Genomic DNA, 19,197 nt, shown 5'->3' on the forward strand with positions numbered 1-19,197 from the left:
GATAGATGACATTGTCTCAGAATTATCGTAATGTTTGTTGCTTGCCTGCCTCTGCTATTTGATAGATTAAAAAATGAGCACCACCGCAGAGAGGAAGTTCCTCAGTCTGAGGAGACGTCTGGATCAGTTGGGGTACCGTCAGCCACTGGGCATCGAGACGTTACCACTGGTCGAACAACTATTTAGGTAAGACATGTTTCACTGGCTATTTCTGAATGAACGAACCCGCCAGTCTGACACGCTTACTAAAATGACGTACAGATGAACTTGTTCTAAATAAATTCATTTTGGAATCACAGTGATATGATACACACAACCGAGAGTTTGCGCAATGCCAAACTTTCTGCTGGGAAAACTGAAAAAGAAGGCAGAAACTTTGACGCTTTACTGGAACCATACAAGACCGACAATGCCCGGGTGGTCAAGGAGAACAACGAGCTGCACCTCGCCCTTCTCAGGTTAAAAGAGGACAAGGACCGTGTTTTTAGAGGTAAGTGATTTAACTTCGGTCATACTTTGAGTTGTTTATGCAGATGCATCATGCATGCCATGTCAACACATTTCTAACCGTACGTCCCAATGTTGAGGGAACCAACTCCTAGGAGTTGGGTCTGTCTGCGTCCTGCAAGACGGAGGCGTAACTTGTAGTAGGAGGCGTAACTTGTAGTCGGAGGAGGCGTAACTTTTGCTCTAGGAGGCGTAACATGTAGTCGGAGGCGTGTCTAGTACTTTTCTAAATCGCGGAAGTGATCTGTATGTAGCAGTGGTGCGCGGGTACATAAATGACCGCAACTCGGACCTCAAATATTAGGCCTTATATAAAACGAATGCACCCGAACCGCTCATTTAAAAATATGCTCTTGATTAGCTTAATCTTGATATGCTCTTGATTAGATTAGTCATAGCCTTAAGTGAAACTGACATCCCTGAGTCATATGCATAAGAAAAGAAGCCTATTACAATTTTACAATGACATATAATGCATATAGCAGTTTAACGTGGGGAACCTGCTTAAGTTTAGCCTACTTTATCCCTTATACCTTTAACAAAAAGACAGCAGTTTAATAATTCAAATAATTTTATTGAATACATATTGAAATTGATCGCTTGCTGCATGTTTTCAAGGTCCTGCATGAGATAGAAAACAATGAATTAAACTAAATATTACTGATAGAAACAAGACAAGAACAATGCCACTAACAGGAGGATAGTTATGAGAAAGCCTTCATATTATAGCGTTCACATTACAAGCCTTAATTTTATATATATTCGCCGGTCTTCAATACATGGATTTCTCAGGTACGTCATCACTGTTGCACTGTGCAAACTCGGGGCAGAAAGAAGCAAGCAACATCTATAGCCTGAGTATTAAGTGACTGTGTGCATCTCAAACGTGTGCATCTCAAATGTGGCAGGTCGTAAAGTAATGTAAGCATAGCTAGCACCTTAGAAAGCAGCTTTCATCTTAAAGTCAAATAATTAGATAGACAAAGCCTCAAATATCCAAAAGGTATGTTTGGGAATATGTTGAGGGTGTGTCTGCAAGCCTTCCTGGCTATAGACGGGGGATTAGTAGGCTAACCACAACTAATAAACAATACATTTAAACTGGGCTTTCTGATAGTCATTCTATAATGGTAGATGACTTTCTGCCCCGGATTGGCGTGCCCAGGCGCAAAACCTGCTCAAAGCCTGAAACAGACAACACAAACTTGTTTGCATTTTCAGAATCTTTTGGACTAGAAACCTTATTTGATGATAACAAAGAAAACTGACCTTGGGGTCTGGCTCTTCCACGCTCATGGCCTGATAGAATACAAAGGCATAGTTACAAAGGCAGAGTTACAACAGATATGTTCATGTTTAAGACCCGACTTCAATGAAGATCTCGTGTGAACCGTGATTTACAACGCTTTTTGTTTACCGCGAAAAGAGAAAGATCTCGCGTGGACCGCGATTTAGAAAAGAACAAGTTACGCCTCCTAGTACAAGTTACGCCTCCTACTACAAGTTACGCCTCCTACTACAAGTTACGCCTCCGTCTTGCAGGACGCAGACAGATACTATTGACTCCTAGGGTTACCGCTCCAGACGTTTCCGGGGACAGTCCCCGTTTTCAGTGACCTGTCCCCAGCTACTGCTGACCCCGGAACTGTCCCATTGTCTCATTATGGCTGAAAGATCCGAAATTGGATTAAGGAAAAAACGAAAATGTTGACCAAACGTAGTTGCGCACCCTACTACTTGCACAGGCTAATGCCAGACAGAACAAGCGCCACTCTGCAAAGAGCTCAGAGCAGAATGCCCATCTAGAATGCCCATAATTCTGGTATTTTGATTGGTGGAATAGCTGCGCGGTAGAATATTTACCCTTCGCGAGAGGAAGCAACAGGTACGCCATTCTTTCATTGCATTCATGCATCCATTCAGCTTTTAAATGTAAATTACATTGTCTAAAGATAAATCGGTGTATGGCATGAGACATGCCCCACCCTCCTCATTACTGTGCGGCCCACGCATAATAAATTGGGTACGGTTATTTGTAATTTTTAATTTAATTATTTCAAGTTACGGACCATTCACAATAAGACATTTAATATCGCACAACAAGAGGAGATGTATCATGCCAGGTTGTAGCTGTTGCTATTTCCCACCCACATTAAGGGAAAACTGATTCAACCAACCTAAAAACATACATTTTCTAAAACCATATAGTATATACCCTCAAGTTGTCATTCAACATGAACTGTAGCATTTTCCATTTAAAAGTCTTCCCCAAACCTTCCGAAAATCATATGGTGTAAGGAGGAGGCCTTAGTATGGGGTAAGTGACTGGCTGACCCCTGTTTATTGCAATTGATTTTATGGATGTTCTTGATCTCAGCTACTTTGATCAGAGGAAAAAACAATTGTTAATCAATTCCTTTGCAATTTAGGAGAAATGGGGTGAGAGAAATTACTTTATGAATGGTAAGGGCAGTGTCCCCATTTTAGTTTTTCAAAGACAAAAGCACTACATGCTTTCAAGGTTTTTACGCCTCTGAACCGAAAATGTCCCTGGATTTTGTCACAGAAATCAGGTCGACCAACTCCTTTTTCATTATTTAACCATAATAATCACAGGAAGATGTGTATTAGTACATACGTATGAAGTTTCTGATTCTGTTGGATTCTGTTCTCAACTGCCCTGTAAATACACATTACAAGTACTTTGCGAAGGATTTTTTCTACAGAGCCCCCTCTGACATTTGATCAGTGGATACGCTATCTCAAATCCTAAAGCAGGCCTAACATTAATTTAACGTGTTCATAATGTTGTGCTGAATTACCATCTAGAAAGTTAAACAATAGTCACATTCACAAAAGTACTCCTTATCCCTATCCAAAACGTAGTATCTCTTTCTTGTTTTAGAGCTCAAGTCACATGTCCGAAAACAGGAGAACGACACCACTGACCTGAAGTTCCTAAACAACCAGTACGTGCAAAAGGTGCGCTGCCTGGAGAAGGACAGTAAGACCAAGTCGGAACGCATTCAGCAGCTACAAGAGAAGAACATGCAAGCTGTGGTACAGACACCAGGTAATACTAGGGCTGGGCGATATGACCAAAATATCATATCCCGATATAGGTCATTCCATGTGGTCATTTTATATAAACCAATTATTCATTGAATTTACAGAAAATGTGCTATATTGTGATATATATCGTTATCGGGATATTAACGTTAACGATATATATCACAATATAGCACATTTTCTGTAAATTCAATGAATAATTAGTTTATATAAAATGACCACATGGAATGGCCTATTTCGTATTACATTTTGAATTATATACTCTACAAATAAAGATAACATACTCATGAATATTTGTCTCCTTTTATTTAGAACATTTGTGCAAATGATGCATGCAACAAAATATTAAATATGAATATATAAATATAAAACGGTAAATAGAAAACACTTTTTTGGTTGGTTTTCAAAAATATTAAAACCAACCTTACCAATAGTCTTTAACAGTAGAACTTTGTATTGTAGAGGCAAACAAAAATGAATACAGGCCTAACATAAATATTGGTCTATAAAATACGAAATGTAAACATGGAACACTTTCAAGTTTAAACCAATGCAGCAAATTAAGGCTCAAAATATAAAAATATATAATATAACAAATAAGTTTAAAGCACTCAACGACTGTTCTTTTGTTGATTTCATCTGTAGACTCTCTCCGTACTGTTTGTCGTGATTCATTCGTAGGTGGTAAAATAGGTTGGTGGTGTTTGAGTCTGGTGAGGGGACCGGTTTGGTCCCCTCACCCCACTCTGGGAACGAGCAATATACTCATGTATATTCTGGATTTTCCCTGGCCCAGAACATTAATCAATCACATCGATGTATTAATTAGGGTTGGCCCGAATTATTAGAATATTCGAATACTCGTTCGGAAAATTAGTATTCGAAGCTTAAATCAGTATTCGGAGCTTCGTTTTTTCTTTTTTCACGTACGTGACGTTACCAGAGCGAGGGAGGCAAACTATAAGCGTCAGCGACACCAAGCAGAGAAGCGAGAGAGGTGGAGGAAGAATAGATATCTTGTTTCCCTTTACTTTATGACACAACATTAGCGGGATCTCTGGAGGAAAAGTAATACTTTAAACCTTAGCTTAGTTGTTTGTTTACGTTCGCTGTACAGCGCCGCGCCAATCAACTGTGACTGGCTTGCTGCAGAGGGTGCGCGTCTTGGGAATACCCGGTCAATATAATGGATATCATATGGACACATAAGACAATCAATATTCGGTATTTGTTATGGATTTATTGTACAAATTCCCTGAAAAGATGCACGTTCCAGGATGAATTGAAAAGCTCCCGTAAGGGCTGAGATGGCAGAGAACAGCTGATTTGGAACGGAGCAACAGCTGTTTGCTTTCACAGGGAAAAACTAAGTAACTTCAACCTACTTAGGCCTACTAATTAACGTTCAAAAGCTATTAAATCTTCAACAAAATATGCAGATACTGTCAAAATCGGTTCCAGGGAGTATAAAGGGATTAACAATGTTGTTTTTGATGGTGTTTTTTTCTGGAACGAGTATTCAAATATTCGCTCGGAAAAACCAACGAGTATTCGAAGCCTGAAAAATGGCATTCGGGCCAGCCCTACTGTACAGCGCCGCGCCAATCAACTGTGACTGGCTTGCTGCAGAGCGTGAGCGTCTTGGGAATACCCGGTCAATATAATAGATGTAATATGGACACATAAGACAATCAATATTCGGTATTTGTTATGGATTTATTGTACAAATTCTCTGAAAAGATGCACGTTCCAGGATGAATAGAAAAGCTCCCGTAAGGGCTGAGATGGCAGAGAACAGCTGATTTGGAACGGAGCAACAGCTGTTCGCTTTCACGCGGAAAAACTAAGGAACTTCAACCTACTTAGGCCTACTAATTAACATTCAAAAGCTATTAAATCTTCAACAAAATATGCAGATACTGTCAAAATCGGTTCCAGGGAGTATATAGGGATTATTAATGTTGTTTTTGATGGTGTTTTTTTCTGGAACGAGTATTCGAATATTCGCCCGGAAAACCAACGAGTATTGGAAGCCTGAAAATAATATCGGCCGGCCGATATATCGGTCAATCACTAGTCTTGTTCAAATACAAATACGTTTGTTGCGCAAGCTGACACATCACATGTGACAGCATATAAACAGCATGTAAATAACAGTGTCTGCCACACAGGTTAAAGAAAACAAATTAAATCAAAACAGAGTTAACATTAATTATTGTGGTAATTTATCTACTGCACCTGTAACAACACAGGCATACACAAAATAAGCAAAAGATCACATTGGAGCTTCGACAGCGCAAGGGCGAGAAGGAATTTGACCCATACAAATACACGAGGGACGGTCAATCATGTGACCACATTGACAAAATCATGTGGCCACATGACCTTAGATATTTACAATGTGCAGACTTTACTCTTCTCCCTCTCTTCTTTCAAATCTGCCCTCAAAACATACCTTTTCACACTAGCCTTCCCCACCGAACTCCCACCTTATTCTTCATGTTTAACCTCTGTTTTTCTTTTATTCCTAGTCTGTTTTACATAGTTTTGATAGGGCAATATGTAAAGCGCCTTAGAGTACCATATTAAGCGCTATATACATTTCATTTATTATTACTATTATTATTACTCTTTGATAGTAACCATGGATATGTGTGCCTTCTACTTGGCAGTGCTCCTTAAACACCATACAGTCAATGAATTAATAATTCTGAAAATAAATATCTGTGGTTACTTATTGTTATTGGAATTGCATCTTTGCACTTGCACAGGAACAGATTTGTTCCATTTGATAGGTGGGAAGAAGCGCAGCATCCCTTTCAGACGCCAGAGAATGCAGATAGACGAGCTCACACCTCCGCCTGCCACCTCTGCATATCCCGTGCCACAGCCAGACGATCCCTACATCGCTGACCTGCTGCAGATGGCAGACATGAGGTTGGCTTTTCCACGTCTTTCACCATATTTTGTCACACTGCCCTTGAAAGGTTCAGAGTTCAAATGCCAGTCATTCTCTCTTGCCGCTTTCACACCAAAAAGAACCGAGAGCCAGTTCCGGGCTGGTGCTAGGGCCAGTTCCAAACTGGTTCCAGCCTTACCCCAGTTAAGAACCGGTTGGTTTCACACCGGCCAGAGCCAGCCATGGAGCCGGCGTGAGCAACGTCATGACGTCACTGCAAACGTCTCGGCTAGCGAGCTTGAACAGAAGCATACGGCTGACATCTTTCTTTATTCTGGGTGGAAATAGTAACATAGTTACGCCATAAAATGCGTTTATGGAAACATTTTTAGCGAGAAATGTGCATTTTACTTTCATAATGTTCGCTCGGTGAATGTGAAGGATGTTTGGTTTGATAGTTATGACGAAGAGGGAACGCTCCGTTCACTTGCATGGACATGGACTCATCTAGCTGCGTTGGCGCGTTGACGCGTTGAACCACCACACAATAGGCGCGCAGAAGAACCCTCGCGCCAGTTTCAAACACAACAACAACAATTTCGTCTTCGATTCAATCCGTGTATGGTTCGTTCTTTGAATATTCCGATTTAAAACAAAATCAGAAAAAAACAAAAGAACCATACACGGATTCACGTCCATTGTTTACTTCGGTGTTTTAAAAAATGCCGGTCTTCGTTGGTCTTCCTGTTTATGAAGGTACGGATAACTCCGCCCCCTGCCCCCGGCGTAAAAGCGGTTCTAGTTCTAGCCCAGCTCTAAAGTGGGGCCAGAGTTGAACCGGTTTTTAGGGGCCGGAGCCGGTTCTTTGGCGGTGTGAAACCAAAGCCCTGGCCCTAGCTCCGAACTGGCCCGGAACCGGCCCCGATTTTGCGGCGGTGTGAAAGGGGCATCTGTATGCGGTAATGCCGAGACATTACCTCAAAAGAGTCATACGTTGATAAAAGATTACATTTATTTGTATGAAAGCGTCTAAGGCTATTAATGGTAAACAGTTAGTTACTTAGACACACAGAGGGATGTTTCCATCATAAAACTGTGTTTACACAAGTCATTCTAAAAAATCACTTTTGGTTGATTGATATTTCTAGGATTCAGGAGCTCCAGGAAGAAATCATGATGGTCAAACTGGATCTGGAAAAGTCCCAGGACTGTATGGAGCAGCTGAACCAGCAGGTGTGTGTGTGTGTGTGTGTGTGTGTGTGTGTGTGTGTGTGTGTGTGTGTGTGTGTGTGTGTGTGTGTGTGTGTGTGTGTGTGTGTGTGTGTGTGTGTGTGTGTGTGTGTGTGTGTGTGTGTGTGTGTGTGTGTGTGTGTGTGTGCGTGCGTGCGTGCGTGCGTGCGTGCGCGTGCGCGCGCGCGCGCGCGTTACAATGATCCAAACGCTTTTATGTCTCTTATATTTCCATCTCCTGCTCGTAGATACAAGGGAGTGATAAAGAGGTTCAGCGTCTGAACCACGCCCTTAGCGGGGGACGCCCTCACGATGTCATCTCCCTAGAGGCCCAGAATGTCAGCAATGAGAAAATGATTGCCCACCTCAACCTGCAGGTCAGTGGAATCTATTTCAATGCACGTGTAATTGCTGCCTGCAGTGACTGAAAAATGACTTTGAGGCAAGTGTTGGCCCTTACTGGTTTTATATAATAAAACCCCAATTCAAATGAATTTTGGACGTTGTTTAAAACTTCAATAAAAACAGAATACAATGGTTTGCAAGTCCTATATTAAATTGAATACAGTACAAAGACGAGATATTTAATGTTCAAACTGATAAACGGTATTGTTTTTTTGCAAATCACTCACTTGGAATTTGATGCCTGCAACACGTTCCAAAAAAGCTACAAGCTTTTAACATCACCTTTCCTTTTAACAACACTCAATAGGCATTTGGGAATTGAGGACACCAATTGTAGAAGGTTTGCATGTGGAATTCTTTCACATTCTGGCTTGATGTACATCTTCAGTTACTCAACAGTCCGGGTTGCTAAAATAAGCAGGGACGTCCCTGACGTAACTGCTTGGACGGTAGCATACGTGGCTCCAAAACCTGTATGTACCTTTCAGCATTAATGGTGCCCACACAGATTTGCAAGTTACCCATACCATGGTCACCAACACATCCCCATACCATCACAGATGCTGGCTTTTGAACTTTGCGCTGATAACAATCCGGATGGTCTTTTTCCTCTTTGGGACGGAGGACACAACGTCCATCATTTCCAAAAAAAATTAGAAATGTGGATTTGTCAGACCACAGCACACCTTTCCACTTAGCGTCAGTCCGTCTCAGATGAGCTCGGGCCCAGAGAAGCCGGCGGCGTTTCTGGGTGTTGTTTGTTACATGGCTTTCGCTTTGCATGGTAGAGTTTTAACTTGCACTTGTAGATGTAACGACGAACTGTGTTCACTGACAATGGTTTTCTGAAATGTTCCTGAGCCCATGTGGTAATGTCCTTTACACATTGTTGTTGGTTTTTAATGCAGTGCCGCCTGAGGGATCGAAGTTCACAGGCGTTCAATGTTGTTTTTTCGGCCTTGTCGCTCACATGCAGAGATTTCTCCAGATTCTCTGAATCTTTTGATGATATTATGGACCGTAGATGATGAAATCCCTAAATTCCTTGCAATTGTATGTTGAGAAATGTTCTTAAACTGTTGGGCTATTTGATCACGCAGTTCACAAAGTGGTGAACCACTCCCTATCCTTGCTTGTGAATGACTGAGCCTTTCGGGGATCCTTTTTTTATACCCAATCATGACATTGACCTGTTTCCTTAAACTGTTCACGTGTGGAATGTTGAAAACTGGTGTTTTTTGAGCATTCCTCAACTTTCCCAGTCTTTTGTTGCCCCTGTCCCAGCTTTTTTGGAACGTGTTGCAGGCATGAAATTCTAAATGAGTGACTATTTGCGTATTCAATTTCAACTGAATACAAAGATTTGCAAATCTTTGTATTCAGTTTTTATTCACGTTTGTTTACACAACGTCCCAACTTCATTGGATTTGGGGTTGTATGAACAATTCTTCAAGGGATGCAGTGATGATGTATCAAAATATGAAATTCCCCTTTACTTTCTTGGTAACGCATATATACATTATACAATAAATCCCTGACTCACAATTTAATAATTTACCTATCAACAACTCCTCATTCTGGTTAGAGAGTCCAACTACACACTACCGAACCATGCTCATTGCTCATTGTTCCTCACAGAGCACATCGACCCAACACACCGTGTGACCTCTCCTTCCTACAGATAGAGTACCTGCAGGCGGCCAACAGCTCCATGGAGCAGAAGGTGGAGGCAGCGCAGCAGAGGAAGCAGGACGCCTCCAGCGAGTTTGCCGACCTGTCGGTGAAGAACCATGAGCTGTGCCAGGAGCTCAGCCACATCGACCACCTGGCCAAGCAGCTGGAGATGGACAAGGAGCTGGCTCTGCAGAAGGCCCACCAGGAGCTGCAGGAGGCCCAGGTCGGAGGGGGAGGGCTACTGGATGGGATGGAGGGGTGGAAAAGGGAAGGTGGTCATTGGATATGGACCTAGATGTTGAAGCAGCAGTGTGGTGCTTTTGAAGGGGAATGGGAAATGGCCTTTTATAAAACTGGGCTTTTTGGTTAGTAATGGCAACTTGGTTATTTTGTTAGTAACAAAAGAGTGGATTTTAATAAAATACCTTGCCCCGTATCCCCCCAAATAGTTTGGCTTTCTTTGTTGATTATGTGCCAAAGAAAGCTAGACTTTTACTTTTCATCGTCATCTGAGCTTTTAATTTACATTGAATCGTGCTAAAGCAATGCCATTTCATGGATAAATTAAATGCCAATCATCATAACGCGAAGAAAAATACAACACAGGTTCTTTGTTTTCTCATTAGAAGGAAATTCAGAGGCATCAGAACACCATCGAAGACCTCAAGAATGTCATCCAAACAATTAGAAGGGTATGTATATTCATTTTGTCATTCTGTCTCAGTCGTTTGCATTCATGCAGAAAGATTTGTTGGTGTTGAGGGCTACTTCGACTAAAGTGTAATCCTCAGTTTCAGAGTTTAATAACTAGCCTTACCTTTCATTTAATTGAAATTCAGGATCAGTCTGACGGGGACTATGAAAGGAACCGTCTGAGTGACCAGCTGGTAGAAGTACAGCAGCAGAGAGACCAGCTGGAGGGTCTGGGGAACTTCATGGAGCAAGACAAAGCCAGGCTTCAGGACAAATTAGAGAAAATGACAGCAAACGGTAGGCTGCTTTTCTCAACGTAAAAACCTGTTCTATTTCATGTAGGCTACGCCGTCTAGGCTTCGCCTTATGGGCTTGTCCCGTGAAAATTCAAACTATGCACCTATCAGCGTGGGCACCGCCCACATTTCCCACGGTATCGTGTCTATATAACGCGGTGTATACCGTCGCTCATCCTCCCTTTTCTTTCAGCACTTGTGCTTATCAGCGAGAAATTGAGAACTACTATTAAGAAGATGAGAACTTCAACACGGATCTCCCAAGCCGGTGGCAGCGGCTCGGGCGAGGCCGCGGACAAACGGCCCTTTTCAGGGCCACCTAGAGCTAGGTCCTTTTCAGGACTCCTATGCGCCTCCTGTCCCGCCTCCCTGGCACCGGGTGACGGGCACTTGTCGTGCTTTTGGTGCCTCGGCGCCGACCACGCCGCGGCTGCTATGGCGGCCCCCGTCTCCTGTGTCGCCTGCCGGGAGCTACCTGAAGAGGGGATCCTCTCCAGGCATCTCTTCTTTTCCCCTGCGGTGGAAATGGCTGACGCCATCGACCTATTCGGACCTGACGTCGACGATGGCATCATCGACGCCTCCCTGGACGACGTCTTCGGCGACTCGGCGTCCGGTTTTTCCCGCTCTCGGGTTACAACCGCCACCGTCATACAACACGAGGGTCCGCGCCGGATGACCGATCTCTTCCGGGAGATCATGGGTGAGGCGGCGGCCATCAAAGGGATTCCCATGCCGTCCCCGCCTCTCGCCCCCGTATCTGACGATATGCAGGGCGAGTGCTTTCGCACCCCATCTTTTTCCCGGCGGGTTACCCAGTGCCCCTTGTTCCCGCCTTTGCAGCACTTGTTTACTGCTGCCGGTGAGGACCCTTCGACCCTGAAGGCTCCGGTAAGATCCTACACGGATGTCACCAACGTGGAGGGGTGGGCCGATACTCAGGCGAGGGGGATCCCTCGTCTGGAGCCTCCCCTGGCAGCGCTTCTCTGTCCGGGCGTCGGATGGCTCCTTAACGAAAAGCCGCTGCCCCCCGACCGCCTCCAGAAGCAGATTGTCGGCCTAACGGACAGGGTGTTCGTTTGTGCCTCTCAATCCGCGGCGGCGGTCAACAACATCGCCCTGCTCTCCTCTGCCATGGTCTCCTTGTCGGCTGACAGGGAGGCCTACGGCCCGGAGGAAGCCGCGAGATGGCTGGCGGTTTCCCGCTTTTCCAGCGCCATCCTTCAGTTATGCCAGCCGATAGCCGTTTCGGCCGGCCAGCATATGGCGTGGGCTACCATGATTCAAAGGGTCATATGGCTCTCCCACACTGCGGTGCCGGAACGAGAGCGGGCCAGCCTCGTCCAGGGTCCACTAGCGCCGGATGGACTATTTGGTCCCAGGTTCTCCGAGGTGCTCGCGCACCAGCAGTCAGTCCGTGAGAATCGTTCCCGGTTCGGGAACGATTCTCACGGGCTCCTCCCGCCAGCAGGCTGAGAGGAAGCGGGGTCTAGGCCGGTCCCAGCGCTCCATGGGGCCGCCTCCGACTCCAGCCCCGGTGCAGCAGCCGCAGCCGCCGCGCACGGGGAGAGCAACAGCGCCACGGACCGGGAAGTTCCTGACGCTTGCTCCTACTTTTTCTTTCCCTATTAAAGAAAAGAGTAAAGACCGTTCGGCCGAACGGCAGTACATGGTACCTAAAGAGCGATATTCCCCAGGCCACCTGCGTCCTACGCTTGTAGTGCGCTCCTCCATGTTGCCTCTTTCCCCCTCTCAGCCCGGTGGCTGTAGGGTGGCGGTCGGACGGCGTGTTCACATGGCCTCTGGTTCACCTGCTTCTAAGAAGCGGCGTCCCTTGGAGCCTCGTGGACGGATCAGAGACTCGTTGCACGGTCTCCTGGTTCCCCACATTATAGGTGAGGAGATGGGTCCGCGCGCTGTGGCTACAGCCTGCGGACAGCGCATGCGCACAGGTGCTGCGGCCGGACGGCTCGCTCCCTGTTCAGCGGGCACGAGCGCGACGTCTAGACAGCTCGTTGTTTTTACAACTGCTAGTTGTGGTACGTCTCCTACGCTCGCTGAGCCTCCTCCCTTTCGTGGGAAGCCCCCCTTGGTTCACACGCAGTGTGAAGGCGGTAGGGGCAGAGGAATACGGGTTATTCCTGGACGGTCTTCCTCAGCTGTCGGCTCGCCCTCTCTCCAACCGCTATGCGTGTTGGCAAGAGCGGTGCGTTCTGCCATCGTGGTTGGACACCACGTTGAGATGGGGCCATCCCATACAGTTCAAGCGTCGTCCCCCACCCTTTATGGGGTTGGTGGAGACCACGCTACGGGACCCGGCTGCGAGCACGGCTCTGGCAGCAGAGGTGGCACGTCTCTTGGTAAAGGGGGCCATCACTGTCGTTCCCCCCCACGAGTCTCACCTAGGTTTTTATTCCCGCTACTTCCTGGTTTCCAAGAAGTCAGGGGAAATGAGACCTATTCTGGATCTTCGCGTGTTCAACAGATTCGTTGCCACGAGGAAGTTCAGAATGCTCACGGTCGGAGCATTGTTCCGGTGTGTGAGAGAGGACGATTGGTTCACATCCCCGGATCTCAAGGATGCTTACTTCCACGTCCCTGTTCGGCAGGCGCACAGGAAGTTTCTCCGCTTTGCCTTTATGGGGATGGCGTACGAGTACCAGTGTCTGCCGTTCGGCTATTCCCTGGCTCCGCGCACCTTCTCGAAGTGTGTGGAGACGGCGTTGGAACCGCTCAGACGTCAGGGAAAGAGGATTCTCTTCTACCTAGACGATCTGCTTATTCTGAGCAACTCAGAAGAGACCGCGAGAAGGGACACCATGTTGGTGATAAACCATCTCTCCTTCCTGGGTTTTGCCATCAACTGGGAGAAGAGCTCCCCACTCCCCAGCCGGCAGACAGTCTACTTGGGGCTTTGCCTAGTCTCAGCGATGCTTTAGCCTCCTCGGCGAGACGCCATCCTGTCGGCGCTCTCCCGTTTTCACGTTCGCAGAAACGTGACCGCACTGTCCACCATGCGCCTGTTGGGGCTGATGGCAGCTGCCCACCCCGTGGTCCCCCTGGGTCTGCTTTTTATGCGCAGACTCCAGCGGTGGTTTGCTCGCCAACGTTTGGACCCCAGGCGACACAAGCTCAGGGTGCTCCTCGTCCCCCGTTCGGTGTCGCCAGACCTGGAATATTGGAAAGGACCCGCCGCCCTTCTCAAGGGTGTTCCACTGGGCAGGGTGACGTCCTACGTAGTGGTCTTCACGGACGCCTCGTTGACGGGTTGGGGAGGAACGTGCCTCTCTCACTCGGTCGGAGACGAGTGGCGCACGCCCCCTACAGCACACATAAATGTGTTGGAGCTCGACGCTGTGAGGAAAGTGCTGTTGCATTTCTTTCACCTGGTGCGCGGCCGCCACGTTCTGATCAGGACAGACAGCGTGTCGGCGGCGGCGTACATCAACAGACAGGGGGGAGTCCGCTCCCCTGCTCTCCACCGAAAGGCGGTCGAGCTCTGGCTTTGGGTTCATCAGTATCTCCGCAGTCTGAGAGCCCTGCATATCGCGGGCGCCCAGAACTTTGGGGCGGACCTCATGTCTCGAGGCGGTCCCCGCCGAGACGAGTGGCGGTTACATCCCGACATTGTCAGACTGATCTGGCAGAGGTTCGGGACAGCGCAGGTGGACCTCTTCGCGTCCCGGGAGAACACGCACTGCAGGTGGTGGTTCTCCCTCAGCCCTCGGGATCTTCCCCCGTTGGGGGTAGATGCGTTGGCACACACACCTTGGCCGCGGGCTCTCTTGTATGCGTTTCCCCCGCTCCAGCTGATCCTTCCTCTTCTGGAACGGGTCAGACAGGAGGGACTGTCCCTGATATTAGTGGCCCCGGAGAACCGTTCAGCTCTGTGGTTTCCAGAGCTTGCCGCGCTCTCGCGGTCGGCGCCTTGGCCAGTACCATTCAGGCCGGATGCGTTTTCACAGGCCCACGGGACGGTGCACCACCCGCCCGATGTCTCGGGACGGCTGTTGGTTTGGCTCCTGAGAGGTTGATCCTGCAGGGCAAAGGTTTGCCTGAGACGGTTATCAACACTATTCAGAGTGCTCGTGCGCCTTCTACTTCTTCCCTCTATGCGGCGAAGTGGTGCGCCTTCTCTAATTGGTGTGAGACGAACCACGCTGTCCCATCTCAATGCGAGGTGGGAAGCGTGCTTTCGTTTCTGCAAAACTTATTGGAAAAAGGTTTGGCCTTCTCCACTATCAAGGTCTATGCGGCAGCCGTTTCGGCTGGCCATGCAGGCTGTGATGGTGGACCGATCTTCAGCCATCCACTGGTCAAGAGATTCTTGCGTGGGGCTAGACGGGTTAGGCCTGTTTCACGCGTGCTTACACCACGCTGGGATCTCCCCACCGTGTTGCGCGGATTGTCCAGGGATCCTTTCGAGCCTCTCTCCCAGGCCCCTTTGGATGCCCTGTCATTTAAGACGGCGCTCTTGTTGGCCTTGGTTTCTGCCAAGCGGGCCGGTGAGCTAACCGCTCTGTCTGTCAGCCCGAGTTGCTTGTTGCTAAACGAGGACAACTCCTTCGCGTTGCTCAGACCTAATCCTGCGTTCCTCCCGAAGAACATTAATAGTTCTTTTCGGTCGAGGGATATTGTGCTTAAGGCTTTTCACCCCCCGCCTCATTCTAGTGAGGCGAGGCGGAGTTGCATCTCCTGTGCCCGGTTCGGGCGTTGGCTATGTACGTGATTCGCTCGGCAGCGTTCCGCTCCACACAACAGTTGTTTGTGTGTTATAGCGACGCTAGCAGGGGCCGCGCTCTCTCTAAGCAGCGGTTTTCTCGCTGGGTATGTGAGGGTGTTTGCCTAGCCTACTCTCGGCAGGGCTTGGCGCCACCGTTGGGCGTTAAAGCTCACTCCACACGGAGCGTGGCCGCTTCAACGGCTCTACTCAAGGGCGTTTCGGTGGAAGACATCTGCGCGGCTGCGTCTTGGTCTTCCCCCGGCCCCTTTGTCCGTTTTTACATGTTAGACATGTCCAGGGGCTCACTCGGCAACTCTGTGCTAGAGTCCGGGACCCCTTTTACGGCTTAAGAATATAGACATGTTCTTTAAAGCGGCGTGGTTGGATTTCCTCTCGCCGGCTGGCGAGTTGGTCTTGATTACCAGTCTCTTACTCTCCCACCTTTTTTGAAATGAAAAACAGGCTAGGGGGTTTTTCTATTGGCTCGCCAATTGTCTGGTGGTTTTGTTTACCAGTGAGGCACTCCCGCCGTTTTCTTCAAATAAGAAACGGCCGAGAGAGTCCCATTATTGGAGAGCCGAATTCCGTAGCTCCGCCCCCGGTAGTAGCGGACCTAATGGAAACCGTGTTGCTCTGGTTTTCTTTTCCTTTTCATGGGTTCCATGAAGCACGGAATAGAGCCGGAGTCTTTACAGACTCACTTTTTTCTCCCTTGATCATTGCCTTGCTTGATCTAGGAGGAATTAGTTTTTATAAAGCTGTTGTGTTTTACACTTCCTTGGCTTTTTGAGTCTTAATGTGCTCTGGTGACTTAGGTCGTTTTGACTGGGGTCCAGCAGGAGTACATTGATCGGGCTCCGCTCGCAGCTTCACCTTAGCCCATAAGGCGAAGCCTAGACGGCGTAGCCTACATGAAATAGAACGATAGTTATGTTATTATAACTCTAGTTCTATGATTGTAGGCGTAGCCGTCTAGTTTCCCACCTGCTGTACCCTCCAAATGCTGAAAGAAAAGCGTGGAGGATGAGCGACGGTATACACCGCGTTATATAGACACGATACCGTGGGAAATGTGGGCGGTGCCCACGCTGATAGGTGCATAGTTTGAATTTTCAGCGCGCGCGCACGGGACAAGCCCATAAGGCGAAGCCTAGACGGCTACGCCTACAATCATAGAACTAGAGTTATAATAACATAACTATCGTTCTGTTTGGGGTTTCCGGGGTCTTTATTGGTTTTAAGTTGGATAAAACCAATAAAGACCCAATAGCGATATTTGTTAGCAAAGTGTTTGTAACAAGTTTCTCCACTATCCTGCATTCTGCCCACCAGACAGAGAGCTAGTGCTGGAACTGGAGACCATGCGCGCCAAGCACGGCATCTGCAGGAAGGAGCGCTCTCCGTCCCGCCTGGACGCCTTCGTCAGGAGCTTAGAGGAAGAGAGAGACCACTACCGGAAGGTGGCAGAGCACTATAAGAGGGTCCGCCGACCAGAAAGCCTGAGCCTCAGCCCCATCCGGAGCCCAGGCCAGGAGTCAAGCCCCAACTCCAGGAGGCGAAGGGTAAGTGTGTGTCTATAGAGGGCTCTTATTTTGATAGAGCTAAGGTTATATATCTATATGATGTTGATGTTTTGATGTGAGACTGATTAATTTAATCTGGAATTATCATAAAAGTGCATTACAACCCTGAATTTTGTGCAACGTAACCTCTTTACCTATTAGAATGTTCTGATATCCATTTATGTCCCATCCAGGATGAATCTATTTCATCTTATCATATTAATAAGAATTGTATTTGTCACACAGATCAGATTCTGAACTATCTCCACCTAACTCAGTCCATTGCATTAATGGCCTTTTTATCTTCTCTGTCTCCAAGAGCCCTGGGGAGGCAGAGTTAGTGCGCGTTGCGAAGGAGCGAGACGATCTGAAGAGCATTCTTCTGGGAATCGAGCGGCACATGGAGGACATCCAGACGGACGTACAGGCTCTCCGTGTAGAAAGAGACCAGCTCAAGGCTCAACTCAAGCAGGCAGGAAATACCGAACCTCCCATCTTGGAGTCCAAGTCTGTCTGACGGAGCCATTTATGTTTGGAACAGTACGGTTTACATTACCCATCATCCAACACAGATGGAAAACTAGCTAAAATATCCTGTCAGGAGTGTATTAGTTATTTTGCGTGTGGGCATAGCTTTATTTGGTGTTCTGCACCCTTTGAATTGTTGTTATGGGACACATTTAGATGATCAGCCTCTACAGTGTGTGTTATAACTTCACTGTGTGTTTGTGCATGACTTCAGCAGCAGGAGGAGCTAGGGATAGGCCGTAGCGCTGTGGGGGCTCCTGATGAAATCTCGCGGCTAAGGAAGGAGAGGGAAAAGGCAGACTCTGAGCTCCAGCTGGTCACCTCAGAGAGAGACGTCCTCATGGAACGCTTTAAGGTCTCCACGCCGTAGCAACCCCAAAATATCAGATGCATTCCCATAATCCCAGATCCTGACGACATTAGGATGGATTAGGATTCGGGTTGTCAAAATTGCGACATTAGATACATATTTCAATTGGAAATTACTTTGGCTTGATGCGTCTGCTGTACATTATTTGGATGGGAATGTCTCAGATGAGTGGAAGATGTGTCACATAATTCATTGTTTAAGATAAGGAATTAGAAATTTCTCAAGGATATTTGGTATTTTAACAAAATGTTAAACATTGATTTTGGTGATTACTTGCCATTGGGTTAAATTAGATTCATTTTAGTATTTTTGGTTGAGGCTTTCATGTTAATGTTTTTTTCAGGTTTCCCAGAGTGCAACTCTGACAGAGAGACGGCAGGATGAAAGGAGGATTGAAGAGCTCGAGAATAACATCAAGAGTGTGAGTCTGAGGAGCCATTCAACACCAATCTGCTGCTCGGACATTAGACAAATATAACTTTTCAAGAAAGAAATGGTATATGTGTGACTTGTTGTCTGTGGGCTACCAACAGAAATCTTGACTTTTAAGTGTATGAATACTTTTCCTTTGACGTCACTGTTTTCTTCAACGTCTCGGTTCAGTTGGAGCAGGAGCGGCGGGAGCTGCGTTCTCAGCTGCTGGTTTTGAAGGAGAATAGGGAGGCGGAGGAGGAGGAGCTCCAGACACGCTCAAGAGCTCTGGTCCACACTGCAGAGGAGCTGGCCCAACACAGGGCTGAGAGCAGCAATCTCAGGTTGGTACCAAAGAGGAGAGCACATTCTTCTCATTTAGCATCCACAGAAACACCACTGAAGTTAAAGTAGCATCACCACTGTGACACCATAGTTACAGTACCATCAATACCGTGTCACCATAGTTACGGTAGCACCACTACATTGTCGCTGCAGTAGGACTACTCGTTTATGGAAAAAATCATGATCATGATTATTTTGGTCAATAGTGAAATCACGATTATTCAATCGATTATTTTTGAGTTTGAAAACATGATGTATTTATTCAGCATGTCTCTCCCTAAAAACACTTTGTAACTGAGAACTTTTCGCCTTAAAACAATGCACAAAATGGTCAATTTTTTTTTTTAGAATCTAAAATAATGTACAGATATGTATCCAGCTTTTCTGCACTTTCTATAAAACATTTAATAAAAAAATAATAACAAAATAAATAATAAAAATTTGATTATAATAGTTTTGTGATCGATGCTAAAATCGTAATCGCG

The 19,197-nt window shown here is 46.8% G+C and overlaps 1 protein-coding gene across 9 annotated transcripts in view; it reads left to right on the forward strand.

Annotated features, from left to right (window-relative positions):
* The window catches only part of cep135 (centrosomal protein 135), a 37,261-nt gene that overhangs the window by 523 nt on the left and 17,541 nt on the right, over nucleotides 1-19,197 (forward strand). For 5 of the 9 annotated variants that reach the window (XR_003978963.1, XM_030373473.1, XM_030373477.1 and 2 more), the window contains exons 2-15: nucleotides 66-186; nucleotides 300-490; nucleotides 3,413-3,580; nucleotides 6,348-6,513; nucleotides 7,624-7,708; nucleotides 7,954-8,082; nucleotides 9,792-10,007; nucleotides 10,411-10,476; nucleotides 10,624-10,774; nucleotides 16,829-17,058; nucleotides 17,378-17,530; nucleotides 17,801-17,941; nucleotides 18,300-18,377; nucleotides 18,560-18,711. Coding sequence is in view for 8 of the 9 variants with exons in the window: in XM_030373473.1 (XP_030229333.1) it covers nucleotides 74-186; nucleotides 300-490; nucleotides 3,413-3,580; nucleotides 6,348-6,513; nucleotides 7,624-7,708; nucleotides 7,954-8,082; nucleotides 9,792-10,007; nucleotides 10,411-10,476; nucleotides 10,624-10,774; nucleotides 16,829-17,058; nucleotides 17,378-17,530; nucleotides 17,801-17,941; nucleotides 18,300-18,377; nucleotides 18,560-18,711 (2,039 nt within the window). In the remaining variant the exon portion in view is untranslated. The remainder of the gene's footprint in view (nucleotides 1-65; nucleotides 187-299; nucleotides 491-3,412; nucleotides 3,581-6,347; nucleotides 6,514-7,623; nucleotides 7,709-7,953; nucleotides 8,083-9,791; nucleotides 10,008-10,410; nucleotides 10,477-10,623; nucleotides 10,775-16,828; nucleotides 17,059-17,377; nucleotides 17,531-17,800; nucleotides 17,942-18,299; nucleotides 18,378-18,559; nucleotides 18,712-19,197) is intronic. The other 4 variants (XM_030373475.1, XM_030373474.1, XM_030373476.1 and 1 more) reach the window with 4 other exon arrangements.

The sequence above is a fragment of the Gadus morhua genome, chromosome 12 (assembly GCF_902167405.1).
Source record: "Gadus morhua chromosome 12, gadMor3.0, whole genome shotgun sequence".
Lineage (NCBI taxonomy): Eukaryota > Metazoa > Chordata > Actinopteri > Gadiformes > Gadidae > Gadus > Gadus morhua.